We start from the raw sequence: 17,966 nt of genomic DNA, 5'->3' as shown, positions 1-17,966 counted from the left end.
GTAAAAAAATCTGATTTTTATGACTTTAAGCTAATAAAAATCCAGCATTATTTAACTATTAAAAACAGTGTGGTAAATTGCTAAACTATTAAGCTGGTTTAACACATAAGGAAACGCAGTAAAATTATTACATTTTTTGCTAACTGAATAACCAAACTGTCTATTGCTATTCTAACAGAATTTCTGGAAAATGACTTATGTGATACTACTACATATGAACACATAAATTTTATAAATGTATGAATCTTTAAGAAGATTATGTAATTTTTAGAACAATTTTAAACTTATACATTTACCTAAAACATTGTAAACAAATTTACAACATAACAAACAAACAAGCTTCAAACAAACATGGTTCATGAAATATTCAAGCTAGCTACAAATTTATCAAGAAATTCGCCTCATGATTCAATAAAAGAAAGAAACTTTACACTTTTGTTAAGAAGAGTAGCTTGACAGCAGCAAGAAAATAAACAGAAAGAAAATAGATCTCTGAAAAGTTGAGTGAGAAACAGCAGCAAACCCAAACAGAAAACCAAAATCAGCTTCCAATAACCTAGAAATCCAGAAGATAGTGAGAAAAACCAGTAGGAGTTCTTTGCTAATAGTGAACGAAAGAGACTCCAAAGTAGTGCAAAATTAATGTACTTTTTTGTAGGTCTAAAATGTATATCTAGCTCTCTCTGTATAATGGAAAGAAGGAGTGTATTTATAAAATGAGGAGGTGAAAAAGGATTAGAATTGAGGTACAAAGAATCTGTCAGAATTCCCTATTAATTAGGAAAAATGACATCTTCTTTATAGAAATGGACAGCTGTCCAATTTCTAGTACCTTCCTTATCTCAGAAAAATAGACAAGTGTCCCATTTTTGGATATTTTTTGGATCTTATCCTTTTCCTTACTCAGCATTGGGACAGTTGTCCCTGTTCTAGAAAGTTCTAGCACTTTCTGAATGATTTTTAAAATTTAGGTTTCCAAAATTGACCCTCAAGGGTCTTGGAATTACCTCAAAACCGGATTGGTTTCGGGCCTGAGTCAAATGACTCTTGGCCTAAAGAGCTTGGGCTCTTAAACTTTAATAAAGCTATAGGCCTGTCCATTTAACCGGGCCCAATTTTAACATGAAAATAAATAAATAATAACAAATTATGGGCCTGTCAATTTAGCCAGGCCCAAAAAATTAACAAATATAACAAAAATAAAACATTAATGAAGAGATTGAAACACTATTTCTTTTTAGTATTTTACCCTTTTTTTGATTAATCTATCTAATTAATAAATGAAATAACAACTACATAACAATATAAAACTAACATAACATGATTATATTAACTTTACATATATTTTAACTAAATTCAGTTTTAACTAATTAATTACTTATTACGGAAATAACTAAACATGATAATTAAACAAATAAATACAAAATGCGTTAAAAATAAATAACAGAAATAAATAAATTAAAAAAACAGAATGCGTAAATAAATAAATAAAAAGCAGAATAAAATGCACAAAAAACACAGAAAATAAATGCAGAAATTAACGGAAATAAATAACAAATGTATAAATAAAATTACAAAATTAAAAGGGTTTAATCGTGAAAAAACCCTCAAGCCAAGACTTCCGTCTTGGATCTAAGATCCTTGATGGAAGATCTTGACCGGAGGATTTTTTTAACGACTAGAAAAATGAAAAAAGAAGTAGATCTAGGGTTTTGGCCTTTTTAGATCCAAGATCTACGGATTTTGGTTGGGTTTTTTGGGATTTGGTTGGTAGGACGAGGTTTAGGAGGATGGGAGGGGTGTATGGTGTGAATTTGAGGGGTTTTGGAGTTCCGCCGCCGCCTTGGGCGATTTCCGGCGGCGGAGTAGTGGTGGTGGGAGGGTTTCGGCCCTTTTTTAATTTTTATTTTAGAAGGGTTGATTTTTTATGAATTTAGGTTGTGGGGCGAGGTAGAGGAGGAGATGAGGAGAAGAATGAAGTTATTTTGGGGGGGGGGGGTTTGGAGGTTGGCCGCCGCCGATGGAGATTTCTGGCGGGCGGCGCCGCCGGTGGAGGAGGGTGGGGCAGAAAATGGGAGGAGAGAGAAGAGAGAGAGTTGGAGAGCTCTAGTTTTGGGGAGTTGAGAGAGAAGTGGAAGAGTGGGGAGTTTGGAAATGAGGGGGGTGTATTTTAGGACACTTTTATATTAAAAAAGGGGTGAGTTCCGGACCGTTGGATCTTGTTGGAGATCAATGGCCTAGATTAAAAGGGGAAAAGATGGATTGGGATCAGATTTTTAAGTTTTGGGCTTGGGGTGTCTTGGGTTAAATTAGGATTGGGCTAGTTTAGGAAGAAATGGCCAAATTCGCCCAAAAACCCATTTTTTTTTAATTTTTTAAAGACTAATTAATTAAAATAAATCCTAAACTAAATCCTAAATTATCTTTATTTGTAAAATTTTACTAATTATTTATTTATTATTATAAAAATTACTTGATCCTAAATTAAAAGAGAGAAAATCAATAATCTAAAAATTAAAAAGGTAAACAATGTAAAATGAGCCATTTTTTGATTTACAACTTTAATAAAACAAATAATTATCTAATTAATCCAAAAGCTATAAAAACAAAAATCTAAACGCAAGGCATGGTATTTTTGATATTTACAAAAATGCGAACAAATAATAAAAATCCTATAAAATGGCAAATAATTGGAAAAATGTATTTTCTTGGATTTTATAGGAGTATTTCATACAAGGCAAAAATCACGTGCTCATAATGTGATGTCATATTCACTTAATTCTATAGCCCATTTGGCTAACCTACCTGACAACTCATGCTTGTGTAATATATAGCGTAATGGATAAGCAGTTACTACAGCAATAGGATGACATTGAAAATAAGGCCTTAATTTTTTAGATGCAATGATTAATGCAAGTGCAAGCTTTTCTAATTGAGGATACCGCGACTCCGCATCTAATAAAGATTTGCTGACATAATATTCGGGGATTGTTTACCTTGGTCTTCACGGACTAAAACATCACTTACCGCTACTTCTGAGACAACAAGGTAGATGAGCAGTCTTTCCCCAGCCTTTAGTTTTGCGACCAATGGCGGATTTTACAAGTATGTCTTTAAATTTTTGAGTGCCTGCTGACATTCCTCAGTCCACTTGAATTGATTTTGCTTTTTAAGAGCTGAAAAGAACTTAAAGCACTTTTCTGATGATTTAGAAATGAATCTCCCCAAGGCTGCAATTCTTCCTGTCAACCTCTACACTTCTTTTTTACTTGTAAGCATGTCAGGAATTTCTTCAATGGCCTTAATCTATGCGGGATTCACTTCAATTCCACGGTTAGAAACAAGAAAACCCAAAAACTTACCTGATGCAACACCGAATGCAGATTTCTCCGGATTTAATTTCATATTGAATTTTCGCAAGATCTGAGACGTATCAGACAAGTGTGATATATGATCCCCTGAATGTTGAGTTTTAACGAGCATATCGTCTATATAGACCTCTATAGTGTTTCCCAAATGTTCTTGAAACATCTTGGTCACTAGTCTTTGATATGTTGCACCAGCATTTTTAAGACCAAAGGGCATTACTTTATAACAGTAAGTCCCCCTGTCTGTTATAAATGAAGTTTTTTCTTCATCTGTAGGATCCATTTTGATCTGGTTGTATCCTGAATACGCATCTAAAAAGCTTAACAACTCATGCCCTGCAGTAGCATCAATTAGTTGATCTATATGTGGTAATGGAAAAGAATCTTTAGGACAAGCTTTGTTAAGGTCTATGTAATCTACACAAACACGTCACTTACTATTCTTCTTCGGTACCACAACAGTATTAGCTAACCAATTAGGATACTTTACCTCACGGATAGACCCAATCTTTAGTAATTTTTGAACCTCATCTTGAATCACCTGATTTTTGAAAGTTCCTTGCTTTCTCTTCTTTTGTTTGATAGGGGGATACGATGGGTCTTCATTTAATTTGTGAGTCGTTACCTCCGGTGGTATTCCTGCCATATCAGAGTGGGACCAAGCAAAACAATCCACGTTAGTTTTTAAAAATTCAATCAACTTACCTTTCATGTCTTGGCTTAGATTGGCCCCTACGTAGACTTTCCTTTCAGGCCATTGTGCAAATAATATTACAGCTTCTAGTTCTTCAATCGTTGTTTTGATCTTTTCATTTTTCTCTGGTTCTTGAATGGTATCTGGCCTTGAGTCCACGTCTGTTCGTCCTTGTTCAGTTGAGGTTTGTGTTGTGGTACCCTCAACTGGATTCTGTAATTGCTATTTTTCTTCGTTTCCCGTACTTGAATCTGCTACAGAGTTGATTCTCCTGGATGTATGTTGATCCCCACGGATTTGACATATTCCCCATGGTGATGGAAATTTAATAACTTGGTGCAAGGTTGACGGATCGACATCCATCTCGTGGATCCATGGTCTCCCAAGGATCATATTGTAAGTCATATCCATATCTACCACCTGAAACTTTGTATCTTTGACAACTTCTTCTGCGAATGTAGTAAGTATTACCTCCCATTTCATCACTACGCTGGAATTGGCAAATCCAGATAGAGCATGCGCCTTTGGTATTAATTTATCTTCAGCTTGCATCTCGCGTAGTACTCTTAGCAGAATAATGTTCACGGAACTACCTGGATCAATCAAAACTCGTTTCACATTAGTATCATGTACAAGTAGAGATATTACCAGTGCATCGTTATGTGGGGATAATATGTCATCCGCATCAGCATCATCAAACATAATACTTTCTTCCTCTAAGACATGTCGCACCCGCTTCCCGTGGGTAATTGTGACTTTGGAAACTTTATTGGTTGTTGTGTACGTCACACCATTGATGTCTTCACCTCCACTTATGACATTAACGGTCCTTTTGGATGAAGGTGGTTTTGGAGGCTCCTGCCTATTCTTCATGTATGATTGCTTACATAGATGATCAATTTCACCTTGTAGCAACCTACAGTCTGTCGTTTTATGCCCGTGATCGTTGTGAAATTCGCACCAGTGATCAGGGTTGCGCCTGTTTGGATTCGATCTCATTTCTTTTGGCCACTGTACCTTATCATCCATGCTTCTTAAAACAACTACGAGCTCGGAAGTGCTTACATTAAAATTATAACCGCCAAATCTTGCTTTCAAGTTTCTATCATTATCCCGTGAGTCTCGCGCGTTTTGATCATTTCCAAATCTTGATGACGAGCCCGACTCTCTATTCCTTGACCTATGATCGTACCTTGGATTGTCCTGTTTTGACCGTGAATCTTTTTCTACTGGACCTATATATGGTTCGTACCTGTTTTTACCGGGCCTTTTTTCGATTTCCGCCCGTAACAAACTCACCTTTTCTTCTTTTTGAGATCGTGAGATAATATCCTCTTCTATCCTTAGCTTCGTGCTATACCTGTTGTAAACGTCATTCCACGTTGTTGTTGGGAATTCACGAAGACTTTCCTTAAGTCGCCTCGTGGCTTCGGAGCTTTTTTCATTCAAATTACTAGTGAAGGCTATATCTGCCCAATTGTCAGGTACGTACAGTAACGTCATTCTTTCACGCTGGAACCTATCCACGAACTCCCTAAGCAATTCTGAGTCCCCTTGCTTGATTTTGAAAATATCTTCCATTCTTTTTTCGACTTTTTGAGCTCCCAAGTGTGCTTTAATAAATGAATCTACAAGCTCAGCAAAAGAATTTATGGAATTTTCAGGTAAAAGAGAATACCATATTAACGCTCCCTTAGTGAGTGTTTCAACAAATTTTTTGACTAGTATTGATTCAATTTCCTGTTTGGTCAAGTCGTTGCCTTTTACGCCTGTTGTGAATGCAGTCACGTGGTCTCGTGGATCAGTTGTTCCATCGTATTTTGGAATATCAGGCATTTTGAATTTCATTGGAATTAGGAGGTGAGTATCACTTGGCTTCCAGGGTTGTTGTGAATATTTATCCATATCTATCCCTTTGATTACGGGCGGTACTCCAGGTATTTGCTCTATGCGGTCACTTTGCTCCTTGAGCTGTTTCTGCAATGTTAGTACTAAATTTTGTAAATCAGAATTGACTAAGTTACCTAGTTCTCCATCTCGTGACTCGGTGGGGATTCCACACTGCCTGAATTGGCAAGCCCAGAATGAGGGTTCTCCAAAGTGTTGTCATTTGGAGTGGGTGTTGTGGGTGCGACAGGTAACTGGCTAACAAAGGCCTCAAGAGCTTTATTGACCTGTTGAGCAATTAGTTTTTGCAAGGTTTCATTGACAACTTTATCATTTTCAAATTGTGCGTTTCCATTTGCATGAGATCCAACAGGAGTGCCTTCTCGAGACCACCGAGGGGAGCTTTGTGGAGAAGGGACCAGGATGTGATTATCCTGTGGATTTCCCTGGAGTTGTTGGTTTTCTTGGTTTCCTTGGGTGTTGTCATTAATGTTTGACATGGTTGATGCAACAAAAAAGGTTAGGCTAAGAAAGAATAGATTACCAGATTCCCGGTAACGAAACCAATTTGTTTAACCAAAAAGTGGAATTTCGGCCAAAGCTTTAATTTAGAGAAACTCGGGTTACTGATAATCAAAAAATAAGTAAAAGGAAATGATTTTTGCTAACAATCAGATAAGCAGAAGAAAACAAAGTAAACCAGTGTATTCAGATGATCTATTGTGTCCTTACAAATGATTCATCCTCTCCTTTTTATAGCTATCTCAAAGATATACGTTTTGTCTTTGTCATAATAAGGCCACTATAGACAATTAAAGGCATTAAATGCTACATTACATAATCATTGTAATTTAATACAGATTCTCTAATGTTTTTAGTATTTAATGCTTATTAATTACTGTATCTGTACTCTCTTGTGCTGTCAGATTCATTCTTCTTGATTTTTGGGTATAAATAGGTACGAGCGCTGAGTCTTTTGAATAACTGCTCGTGCCTCTACTTATACCTCTGCTCGTATTTATTGCAACTCGTGCCTCTTTTGCTAATCATCACTCTTTGACCAGCCTCCGTGTCATGACACATCATCTTCCAATCACTTCACTATGTAAACTCAATTTTCCCAATACAGTTTCTTATGTGTAGAAAGACAAATTTTTCCTCGTCCTGGCTTTATCCCTGTCTCAGTCTCAGCCATCTAGGTATGAAAATAAATTAAGTACAAATAACTTTACTAAACTAGAAGAACAATTACATAATAAATTTATTTAATCAGTAAAATAAAATAAATGAGGTAACAATGATGTATAGACTCACGTCCACTAAACTGACTTTTGCAAGTTCTAAATGCGTAGTCTTAGATATTATCTACAATCAAGTAACGAAATAATAAGGAATAGAATATAAAATATAACAGAATGTAAAGTAAAGCACGATATTCACAGACCAATTTCCAATGTCTACATAAGTGAAATACATCAAGAAGGTCATATTGATTAGGATCTCTTTAGCTAATGTTGCATCAAAGCCTAAAGCATTTGAAGTATCTTCAAATAGAATCCTATTGTCATAACTATAACTCACTATAATTCTTCCCTCTATCTAGAATTCATCTGAAATGACTTTTTGATGAAAAAAAAATTCCTTTGAATCAAGTTTGCGAAATGCTTACTAAGAATCATATTTTCATAACTTCTATTCTTTAGATGATGAGAAAAGGATTCCAAATAATCAAGTTAGCAAACTGCTTACAAAGTTCTCTAAAAGAATATTTCTATTTGCAAATGCCCATTTTTCTCTTGCAGTAGCAACTAGTAATTTGTTGAGAGCCATAGTAACCATTTATTTTAGATTGTTAAACAGTTAATCTAATTTTTTCATTCTTAAATAACAAAGTTCTAATTTTCATGTTTAAAGATAAACACCCAAAGCTAGGTATTTCTTGTTCTCTTGATTCTAATTCGCTTCACTTTCATCAGAAAAACATTTCTTAGTTAAAGCTGCTAAACTCAATCAAATGTGAGAAATAAGCAGGCCATGAACAACAACTACAACTCAATCTAAATTAAAATAAGATTAGATCTCTACAATTCAAAAAAATAACTTTTCAATCATCTAATGGAGACTCTGGAGAAGAGGAAAAAATAGAAATAATACTAACTAGACAACTAGCGCAAAAGAGGATCTCATAAATTACTAGAGTAGCAAACAAACGTTGATGGAGGCTGAAGTTCCTAATGAGAATACATGCATTCAGTCATTAGCCATATGTGGAAAAGAAAGAAAATAGGCATAGAGAGAGCTAGATATTAATAAATTGGGAAAAAGTATAAAAAAAGGCCTTTCTTCCGAACATTCAAGCACCATAGCACAAAGAAACAATAAGTTGCAATTCTAAACGTATCCTCAAACCAGAATATTAGTTGAATAAACTCTGTAAAATCGAAGAGCATAAACATCTAAAAATTTTACAAAGCCAAACTAGAACTTAAATTCTCTCACCAAATAAGAAATCAAAACGCGAAAAAGAAATCATATGAAACTTACCGATTTACCAGATCCAATTTACAAAACTGGATGAATCCTAAAAGTGGAGGGGGGAAAGGGGTGTTAAAGGCGGAAGTTTCTAGATAAAGGGGTTAAAGGCGTTAAGGGTTTGGGAAAAGGAGGGAAAGGGGAAAATGTGGGCGGAAATAAAGGCGCTCTTTTTTTATTTTAGGGTAGCAGAGGCTTATTTGTGTCACTTAAAGGAACCTCCCCAAATTGATACAATTTGTGGAGATAGTGAAACCTCCGCAAGTTGTCCGTTTTCTTGTAGTGATACAGCCAATGTATACATATAACAGACGCTCAAATCGTTGAACTCTGAGACGTCGGACTGAAAGGTCCAAATGCTGCCGGAGGGAACAACCCATCCGGAGTTGAACTGTCGAATAAAAGAAAGCAAATTAGCACAGAGAAACAATATTTTTGCAATTTACCATGCATAAAACATGCTGAAGTTAATCAAATATAGAACAAAAACTTAGTTACAAAGACAAAAACTTCACCTCTATAGCTGAAGTTCCCCAGTTACAAAACAAAAATTTCAGCATACTGGGCTGAAGTTCGTCAGTTACAAAAACAAAAACTGTTCGTCAGTTACAAAACAAAAACTTCAGCTCTAGATCTGAACATCAGACCCGACTACTTGAATGCTACACCCGACTACTAAAATGTTAAAGTTTTGCGTGATTGTTTTTGCTGCCTCAGCCCGTATGCTAAAATTTGGGTTAATTCTTTTAATAGAGAGGTTATTTATGCAAATAGAGGTTATTACGCGCGAACGGGGCTACGGGAGGGAAATTTCAAACAAAAATGAAAAGCTAAAGAAAGGGTAGAAGGGTTTGAGTTGCCGACGAAATTCATACACAGGCAAACAAAATTTGCCTTCCGCCATACCCTTTTCTCGCCATTGACGCACCCGTAAGTAAGCTTTCCATTTTCTTTAGTTTTCTCTTCTCTCTTCGTTGCTTGCTTGTCATTTATATACCAAAATAATTATTTCTTGTTTCAAATAAAAGTTAGAATTTGGATAATTAAATGGAGAAATTGGAATTAGGGTTTTGAATTGGCGGACCTTATAATTTCTGATAATAGAGTTGATTAACATTATAAATGAGTTTTAATTGTGGAATCCATTCAATTGGTGTATTTTAGCTGTTTGAGTGATGATGAGTTAGTACTGGAGGCTTAAGTGTGGTTGATTTTGGGGTTTTTGGTTGATCCTTGTACCCTATGACTCGAATTGATGGATTATCTTGTGTTATTGTTAGATTAACAAATACTACAGGATGACATGGGAGATCGTGTTTGAGGCTCGGGTGCCATAGTTGTAGCTTGAGGTGAGTGGGAACCCTCTCTATTTCTAGTATTTGTTTATGTGCTCCTATTTGTTGAGTACTATGTGTAATTTGACTACTTGTACATGAGATTTTATGTGAATTACTCGTTCTTACTTGTTACCTGTTGTGAATTACGTTGTATCCTAGTAGCCTGAGACACTACATAGACGATAAATTCTATATATGACGAGATACGTGTTAGAAAGTATTAGATTCTATATATGGCTAAGGCGTTGAGCCTGTAGTTGTAGTACAAGGATATTCTCTTCTATCAAATCGCTCTACCATTATCTGATTTGTTCTCAAATCGCTCTAATATTATCTGATTTGTTCTTTTGCACAGTGGAAGAAGTAAAAATGAAGTTGATACTATGTAAGATGATGTTAGAGGCTTACTAATATTAAAACCATCATAATCCCTTTCTACACCAATATACAAATCAAAAGCTAGAAAAGAGAAAACATCAATGTCCTGCACTTAGATCAACAGCCAACTCAATGACGCTCTCCTGAGTACTAACTGCTACATTCTCTTCATGTAAAGGAGGAGTTCCTACCTCTCCTGGAAAATGAAAACTCTGCTCTGTATAACTAGAAATGCTTGGACTTGGTGGTCCATTCGTTCGTGGGGAAGATAGCATTGACAAGTTATCATGTGGACTTTGTGAACAATCCATACATGCTGAATCTCTCATTGCCTCTCTTAGTTCACTCTTCTTGAAAGTATGACAGCTATAGTCTTTTCTGTCGAACTTTCTAGCCAAGATTCTGACTCTTTCACGGAGCGAAAGATTAGTTCGTTTTATGATGTGCCAATACTCATGCATGAATTTTGTCAGAAAGATGAGGAGAGCCAAAATTGCAGCAACCGCAGCTATGACAAAGAGTCCCCAGAAGCTAGCTAGGCCAAGACTATTGGAGGAAAGTGAAGTGCTAGAATCTGAACAAGTAGATTCCCCAAACCACGCTTTCTCTATTTGTACCATCTTTTCACTTTCTGTCACACTTAAAACTGCTCTTGAAACATCAGGTACTAGCGGAGATCCCATTGGGAAGACCTAGATGAAAATCACAACAATGATGAAATCATAATATTACCGCCTTAGGTTGCCTCTGCCTGTGATTCTTGTACTAAACAACAAAAAGATATCGAGAAAAGAGGAGTTACTTACAAAGCCAAATCCATCAGCCTTATATGTAGGTCCAACGGTGGTAAATTTCGAGCAATAATTTGCAAGGACAAGCTTCACATAAGGAATCTCATCAAAAACAGCAGCAACACCACCATTCGCACTACCTTTAGAGAGTAAATCAACACATTCCTCTGGATTGCTGTATTCTCTAAGCCTGTCCTCGTCAAAGTTCATTTTCCTTAGAAGTCCCGGTACAAAAGAACCCTGTAGGTAGCCCACATACTCCTTATTCTTCTGAAGTTCTTTGATATCTCTAACAGTTGGCTGGAGTTTTTCAACTGTTAACATTGATGTAAGACTTGCTGTGTAGCTTGACGTCAATATTAGTACTACTAAGAACCAGATAACTAACACAAACCTAGCCAAGTTGCTTACTATCTTCTCCTCTGCCATTATCAAGAATCAAAAAGGAGAAAATTCCGATTAGAAGTTTGAATCATATTGAAGTATGGGCTCTATATATGTATAGGGAGAGTAGTTAGATACTCCTCAATATTCCCAATTTGTATACATTCCTCTATTTCATTTAAACTATAGTATTTGATTGGATACAAAGGTTAAGTAATAAAGAAAGACTTTTGGCATATATCAAAAGTGTCAACTTGTGGTCTTAAAGGCTTAAACATACCATGACATCTACATGATCGAAAGATCATGTCACTATAGGTAAAATGAGAAGTTGAAGCTAAAGAAATTTCAAATATAGAAAGGTACCACTAAAAAGAAAAGAGTATTATATAAAATGGAAGGAGAAAGTGCTAAGGAGGAGGGAAAAAATTACTTTGTGCAAAGACCATAGTTGAGAAGGCAAACCAAAAGATCATGCCAACTTGGTGAGAAGGAGGTCCTCTGAAGTCTTCATTAACTCTATGTTCAAGTAGCCAAATGACAAAACCAATGAAAACAAAAGAACAGAAGCTTGTTAACCATAGCTCCCAAGTCAATGGCTTCAAGAATACCCATGCACTATCGCTATTATCGTCTTTGATTGGCACCATCATCGTAACTCCAGATTCTGTGTATGGTAATGTGAAATCAACATATTGCGATCTATTCGAGACAATGGTAGTGTCCCCTGCAACAGCATCAAAGTTCTGCTCATTGGTTAATACTAGCAACATGTTAAAATATGCAAGAAACGTATTTATCTTAACATAAAAGATGAAGTGCAGGCTCTTTAGTGGAGTAACAAAAGAAACCTTAAACATAAGGAAGGAGCTCAGTTTTTTTCTCCAGCGCATTCTAAGGTAGAGTAGGTTGATGGGACGACATGCACATCCGAAAAATAGAATGGATTTCACATCGATAGAAGTCAAGTCCTTGTCTTTGCAAACACTTCATATCTTTTGGGGCGTCTAAAAATTCCATCATTTTGGTATGATTTTTCTTGCACTGCCTTTCTGATGGGTTTCAAAGATACAAATGTACTAATAAAGATAAAAAAGGGAAACTAAGAGATTTACCCCAAGAAATACTTGATAAATAAGATCATCATAACTTTCAGTAAACTTTCCCGGAGCTGCAAATGGAACGTATTCATAAGGAACATAATATGGTAATGCTGCCATTACTGCATCAAAAACATCAATGCAGTAACCGGTTACTGTTGTTGTGTTAGTAGTAAAATCTGTTGTAACTTTCACAAATTCACTGAAACCATCTTTCACCGGAACTCCAATCCTCAATTTCTTCCCATTTGTTGGAATCACCCAACCTTTAGGAACAAAAGTAGTGTCACCAGGCCATATAATAGAGCCAAAATTAGCCTTAGAAATTGAATATACATTGTTTGTATTTCTCAAATTCAATTCTTTAACAATCCCATTTTCTCTTGTCCAAAAACCAATTCCTTTTGCACCATTGCCAAACACATTAATTATCTGATAAGCTGGTGATTGCAATTGCCCTTCAACAATTTGAAAGTCTCCACTAAGGCCTTTGAATGTAATGTTTAGTATAGCCTGAAGAAGCTTTGGACCATCCTTAGAAACTCCAAAAGCTTCAAGATCTGTTGCATTTCCTGAAAATTTTAGAGGTGGCAAAATCAATTCATTTTTTTAACCTGCCCAATCCGTCCAAGTTTAAACGGGTTGGATTATGACCCATTTGTTGGCTTGATTGAACTGTTTGAACTGATAAACCCAAAATGGCCCATCAAACTTGGATTGTGACCCATTTATTGGCATGATCGAACTGTTTGAACCGTTAAACCCAAAATGTCCCATCAGACTATTATGTCAAAATAGGTTAAATAGAGTAACGTAACCTAAAGATACAAATAATTTTTGAAGATTCAGAACTATGTAAAATATGAAGAACTTAAGCTAATAATTTAAGAAAAATACTTTTAACTTTCATATTTTCTTCAAACAGCAAAATGAAAAAGAAGGGGAGGTTGGACCATGTCGGGCATGTTGGATTATATGACCTGTTATCTGATCCATCTTGACTCAACTCCTTTTGACCCAAGAAAACCTTGGTCCAAATTAGGTCATGATCCGTTATATTGATTTGACTGTCCAATTTAACCGAACCCGTCCATTTTCTATTTGTACCTGAAACATTTGGTTTCCGAAAAGGTGCTCCAGTGATTCTTGATCTCTCCACTGCCATTGCTAGTGCAGTTGCTGAATCATAAGCCCATAGTCCAAACACGTTCAGTTCTGCATTAAGAATTGTTGGATTTTCTTGTTGAAACTTCAGTTTCCATCTAGTAGTGAAATTCTCAAGCTGTTTAGTTCTTGGAACATAAGGTTTTACTCCAATAACTCCTTGCATGGCTTCAATGGCCGAAGAATCCACAGAAGTGAGTCCATTTGCCATAGCATCTGTAATAATCCAAACATACCCTTCACCCATCATTCCAAGTTCTTTGGCCTTGGTAAAAAGTTTGGTACCAAGTGAAGTTGTCATATGCACAACAAAAACCCGTGTTTGCATACTCATTAACTTGGAAAGTTCATATTTTATATGATCATCCGTAGCGAATTCAGGAATAACACTTCGATAAGGGATACGTGCATTAATTTTTTCTAATGCATCTGCCAAGAATGGTATAATTCCTTCTCCAAATTGATTATCGACGTATATAGGGACGACTTCTCTCCATCCAAAAGATTGAATAATGGAACTAATGGTTTTTACTTGAGAGGAATCGTTTTGAGTGGCACGAATGAAATATGGACTACGAAATGATGAGAGAGAAGGACTTGTAGCTGAAAATGAGATGATTGGTACTTGAGATTTCTCTCCTAAACCAATTATGAAATCAGCTTGCATTGATGATAATGGCCCTATTATGGTTTCAACTTCTACACTTTTCAATAGGTCAAGCGCTGCATTTACAAAGAATGCAAGAATCAATAAAAGTAGAGTTTAACTTTTATACAATAGCAATCATGAAAGAAAATATTTTAGTTAATATACAAAACATGGTAAATGACATTATAGAAGGTAAACTTATACTGATCATGTAATTTCTTCACGCTATTCGTATTTTATAACCAGAATTTTTGCATTATTAGGGCTCTTAAAAGGTAACTACCAGTAATTATCCATACTAACTGAAGTTACTAATCTAGAAAATAAACAGATAATCTACTACTACAGTTAAATTACACTAATAATATAAAAAATTACCTTGCCAGTGCATGCAATTTAAGTCCAATAAAAGTATCTCTGAGTAGTAGATTTCAAAGAAGATCAAAATAAAGAAGAGAAACTTGTGTATTCCTTAAAATTAATCGAGGTGTGTATAAATTGACCCGAACACCACAATTATATAAATAAAAACAAGTTGTTCTGGGGTTGTATTATTGTACTAGTATAGTACTAATTAGCTAGCAAGATTCACCATGGGAATCTAGAAAGACCTGTTTCTAGTTAGCTAAGGCTAGATTTTCGACATATAAAATACTCCCCTAATTTAATAGTCAACTTACCTAAAATACAATACCATTTGCTATAATATGATGTACTTTATTTGTTATATAGTATTATATATCAGTCTGTCTAATTAGTTCATACATGCACCTGCATGCTTAAGCACTGGACCAAAGGAACTGTTCTTGCCATGTCACCAACGTATTTTTCATATCTAGCTACTATTTTTTTGTTTCCACCCCGTCTAGTACTCGGGGATCCGACTAATTCGGATTCGCAAGGTATAAGATGGGGGCCTTTTTTTTTTTTCTTTCTATTCTCAATACTCGAACTCGAGATTTTTTAATCAAGGGTGGAGGGATCAAGAATCTTTTACGGTCATTATCTTATAGGAAAAATGACACTGTATAGCCGCTGTAAAAATAATAGCTTAAAAAATATATAAAATTTGTGTATTTTTATATATATTATATACAAAAATTATATGCTTTTTTGACTACCAAATATAAATAGTTTCTGACACGGGCTAAAAGTAATAATACTCCTATCTTATAAATTCACTTGTGTCATAAGTAGTTACGGGTCCTCTTTTCAAACCGACAGTCTGGTCGTTCAAAGTTTTCTATGGTATTAGCTAGAAAATGTTAGTAGTTAATTATTGGGGGGGGGGGGGGGAGAAGGAAGAGATACTTATTAGTTACGTAACAGTGGTAATTTAAATTAAACTAATCAAGACATTCAAAATACTATGATTAGGGTGATATATTAGTTTTTTTACATTAGAATATTGAAATTACCGAACCTGACATTTTTATATGTTTCAAAAAGAAACCATATAATTAGAATTACTGAGTCACTGCCATACGTTTCCAACGCATGTACCTACATATAACTATGTTAATTTCCAATTATATACTCAGAAAAGATTATGTCAACTTTATACCATTATCACTTATGTGCATGGGCGGATTTAGGAGGGTGAAAGGGGTTTGCCCGAAGTAGAAATCCTTTTCTTGGAAGATAATATTGTGTGTATATATATATATATATATATATATATATATATATATATATATATATATATATATATTAGATTTTTTCATGTATGTTGAATTTCATTGACTTCTTTACGTGTTTCTTGTTTTAACTCTTTAAATCTCTTTGGTGAAAATCTTGTGTGAGACACTATTTCTGTAAACAACTTGCTTAAGTTATTAATTAAAAGTTTAAAATTTGGACTAACAAGAAATATCGCCCAGTACCACTCTATCAAGATATTCCTGTCGTCTCCTATTATAAAATCTTTAGTACTAGTATTTACTCTTTAATTCTTTAAGTTTTGATTGACAAAGTCAGAAAGTCAACATCAAAAGGATTAGCTAGTATTTAAATACTAAAAAAGTTTTAATAATACGTGTACCAATCTAGGCCACTTGAATAACATTAGCTGATTAAGATCATAAATTGTCATTGTCGAGTGTATTGATATGAAAAGTTCTTTAAATAGTTCTTGATTTAATGGAAATAAAGATATACTTATCATTTACATGGAGTAGATTACTACTGACTTAGTACGTACACTGTTATGAAGTTTTCTTGAGTTTGAAATTCTTGGTGCAATTAAAAAGTTTAACGTTAATTAGAAAAGAAAAGCATTTTGAAAACTATGAATAGCACTATAACGTATAAAAGTCTTCCACATATAATTCTTGTGATATTTAGAAATTTCTTTCCGGAGAGATTTAAAACAAGTTCATTTTCAAATATTATTCAAAGGTAGAAGCTCAGATACGGAATTCAGTCAAATTCGGTAACATCTGGTTAAACAATGTATTGGTGTCAAAAAAACTTCATTAAATACATACTCATAGTAAAATTATTGAAATTAGGACTCCGCCTTTAATTGTTTATGTAAACTTCCATTCGTTGTGAAACTTAAAGTTCTCGTTTCAAGTTTCTTTTTATCCCAAAGAGAGAGATATATTTAGGTTCATGTGGATGATAAAGTCATAACAATATATGAGTTTACGATCTGTGCACTAATATATGATACAAAGAATTTTTATACACTCAAGTTAAGTTTACCTATAACAATAGCTAATTCTTCATATTGAGTATGATATGGTAACCGGGAAACTAAAGTATAATTAGCCTACTCTAACTGGAAAATTACTCGGATTAATTTTATTGTAAATTTCCAAAAAATATCATTTTGACTACTTTAGTCAGAAAATATATACCCGCCTTTTAGAATTTTTAGCAGAATAAAGTTTCCGACTACTATAATCGGAAATTAAATCTCAGTAGTTGGAAATGTTTTTCCGAGGTACCATTCTCCGACTGCTGTAAATCAGTCGAAAAGTAGTCGAAATAGGTACTTTTCCAACTATTTTAGTAGTCGGAAAAAAGCTATTTTCTTGTAGTGGTATATGTATATTAGTATATATAAATAACTTACCTGCTGCAGCAGCGGCAACAACGTCTCTCTTCGAGTCCCGAGTATGGAGAACCAGTCTGGTCTTATAATCAGATCCATGATCAGAACTATAAAAGTCAGATAAAGCCATAGAAATACAGCTTAAACCCATTTTCCCAACCCATTCATCCATGTCCATCACAACTCCAACATTTATGGGAACTGTTTTTCTGTTCTGTGCCCTGGCCATTTCCATGCAAAAAAATATACCTAAACATAGGAAGAAGAAAGAGAAAGAGGAAGTAGAAGAAGAGACTGAGAAAAAGACTTTGCCTGTTCTCTTTCTCATCTTGACTAAAGATGTCTTAATGTCTTTGAGTCTGATTAGTTGGACATGTATAGTTTTATAGAGAGAAATTTAACTACCATTCATTATGGCATTTTAATAATAAGTTTACCAACAAACGAATTTTAAATTCTTTTCGTGCTTCTGTAGCTTTTATTTTCTTTTTTTATAACGGTAATGTTACGGTCAACTTGCATGCACTTCGGCGATTAATTTCACAAAATATCTGTAATCTCTTACCAGCATAAATATCGAGCGACTCTACCTATCAAGGGCCGTGGTTACGTAGCTTTTATTTG

At 34.9% G+C, this 17,966-nt stretch overlaps 1 protein-coding gene and 2 long non-coding RNA genes across 3 annotated transcripts; 1 reads left to right on the top strand and 2 right to left on the bottom strand.

Annotated features, from left to right (window-relative positions):
- Nucleotides 1-6,634: 6,634 nt before the first annotated feature.
- LOC104242315 (uncharacterized) lies at nt 6,635-8,872 on the bottom strand. Its single transcript, XR_714967.2, has 2 exons — nt 8,494-8,872; nt 6,635-7,144 (listed from the first exon to the last, which is right to left on the bottom strand). It is a non-coding gene; the product is annotated as an uncharacterized lncRNA (long non-coding RNA).
- Nucleotides 8,873-9,019: 147 nt separating this feature from the next.
- Nucleotides 9,020-10,046, top strand: LOC104242317 (uncharacterized). The gene is made up of 2 exons (XR_714969.2): nt 9,020-9,411; nt 9,762-10,046. It is a non-coding gene; the product is annotated as an uncharacterized lncRNA (long non-coding RNA).
- A 158-nt stretch (nt 10,047-10,204) lies between these two features.
- Nucleotides 10,205-17,683, bottom strand: LOC104242316 (glutamate receptor 2.1-like). Its single transcript, XM_009797343.1, has 6 exons — nt 17,364-17,683; nt 13,579-14,358; nt 12,487-13,043; nt 11,805-12,117; nt 11,003-11,409; nt 10,205-10,888 (listed from the first exon to the last, which is right to left on the bottom strand). The coding sequence occupies exons 1-6, from the start codon at nt 17,668-17,670 to the stop codon at nt 10,295-10,297; spliced, it is 2,958 nt and encodes a 985-aa protein (XP_009795645.1). The 5' UTR covers nt 17,671-17,683; the 3' UTR covers nt 10,205-10,294.
- Nucleotides 17,684-17,966: the final 283 nt, after the last annotated feature.

The sequence above is a fragment of the Nicotiana sylvestris genome, chromosome 12 (assembly GCF_000393655.2).
Source record: "Nicotiana sylvestris chromosome 12, ASM39365v2, whole genome shotgun sequence".
Classification (NCBI taxonomy): domain Eukaryota; kingdom Viridiplantae; phylum Streptophyta; class Magnoliopsida; order Solanales; family Solanaceae; genus Nicotiana; species Nicotiana sylvestris.
Note: the sequence above shows the minus strand (reverse complement) of the source record. Positions and strands in the feature narration are given on the sequence as shown.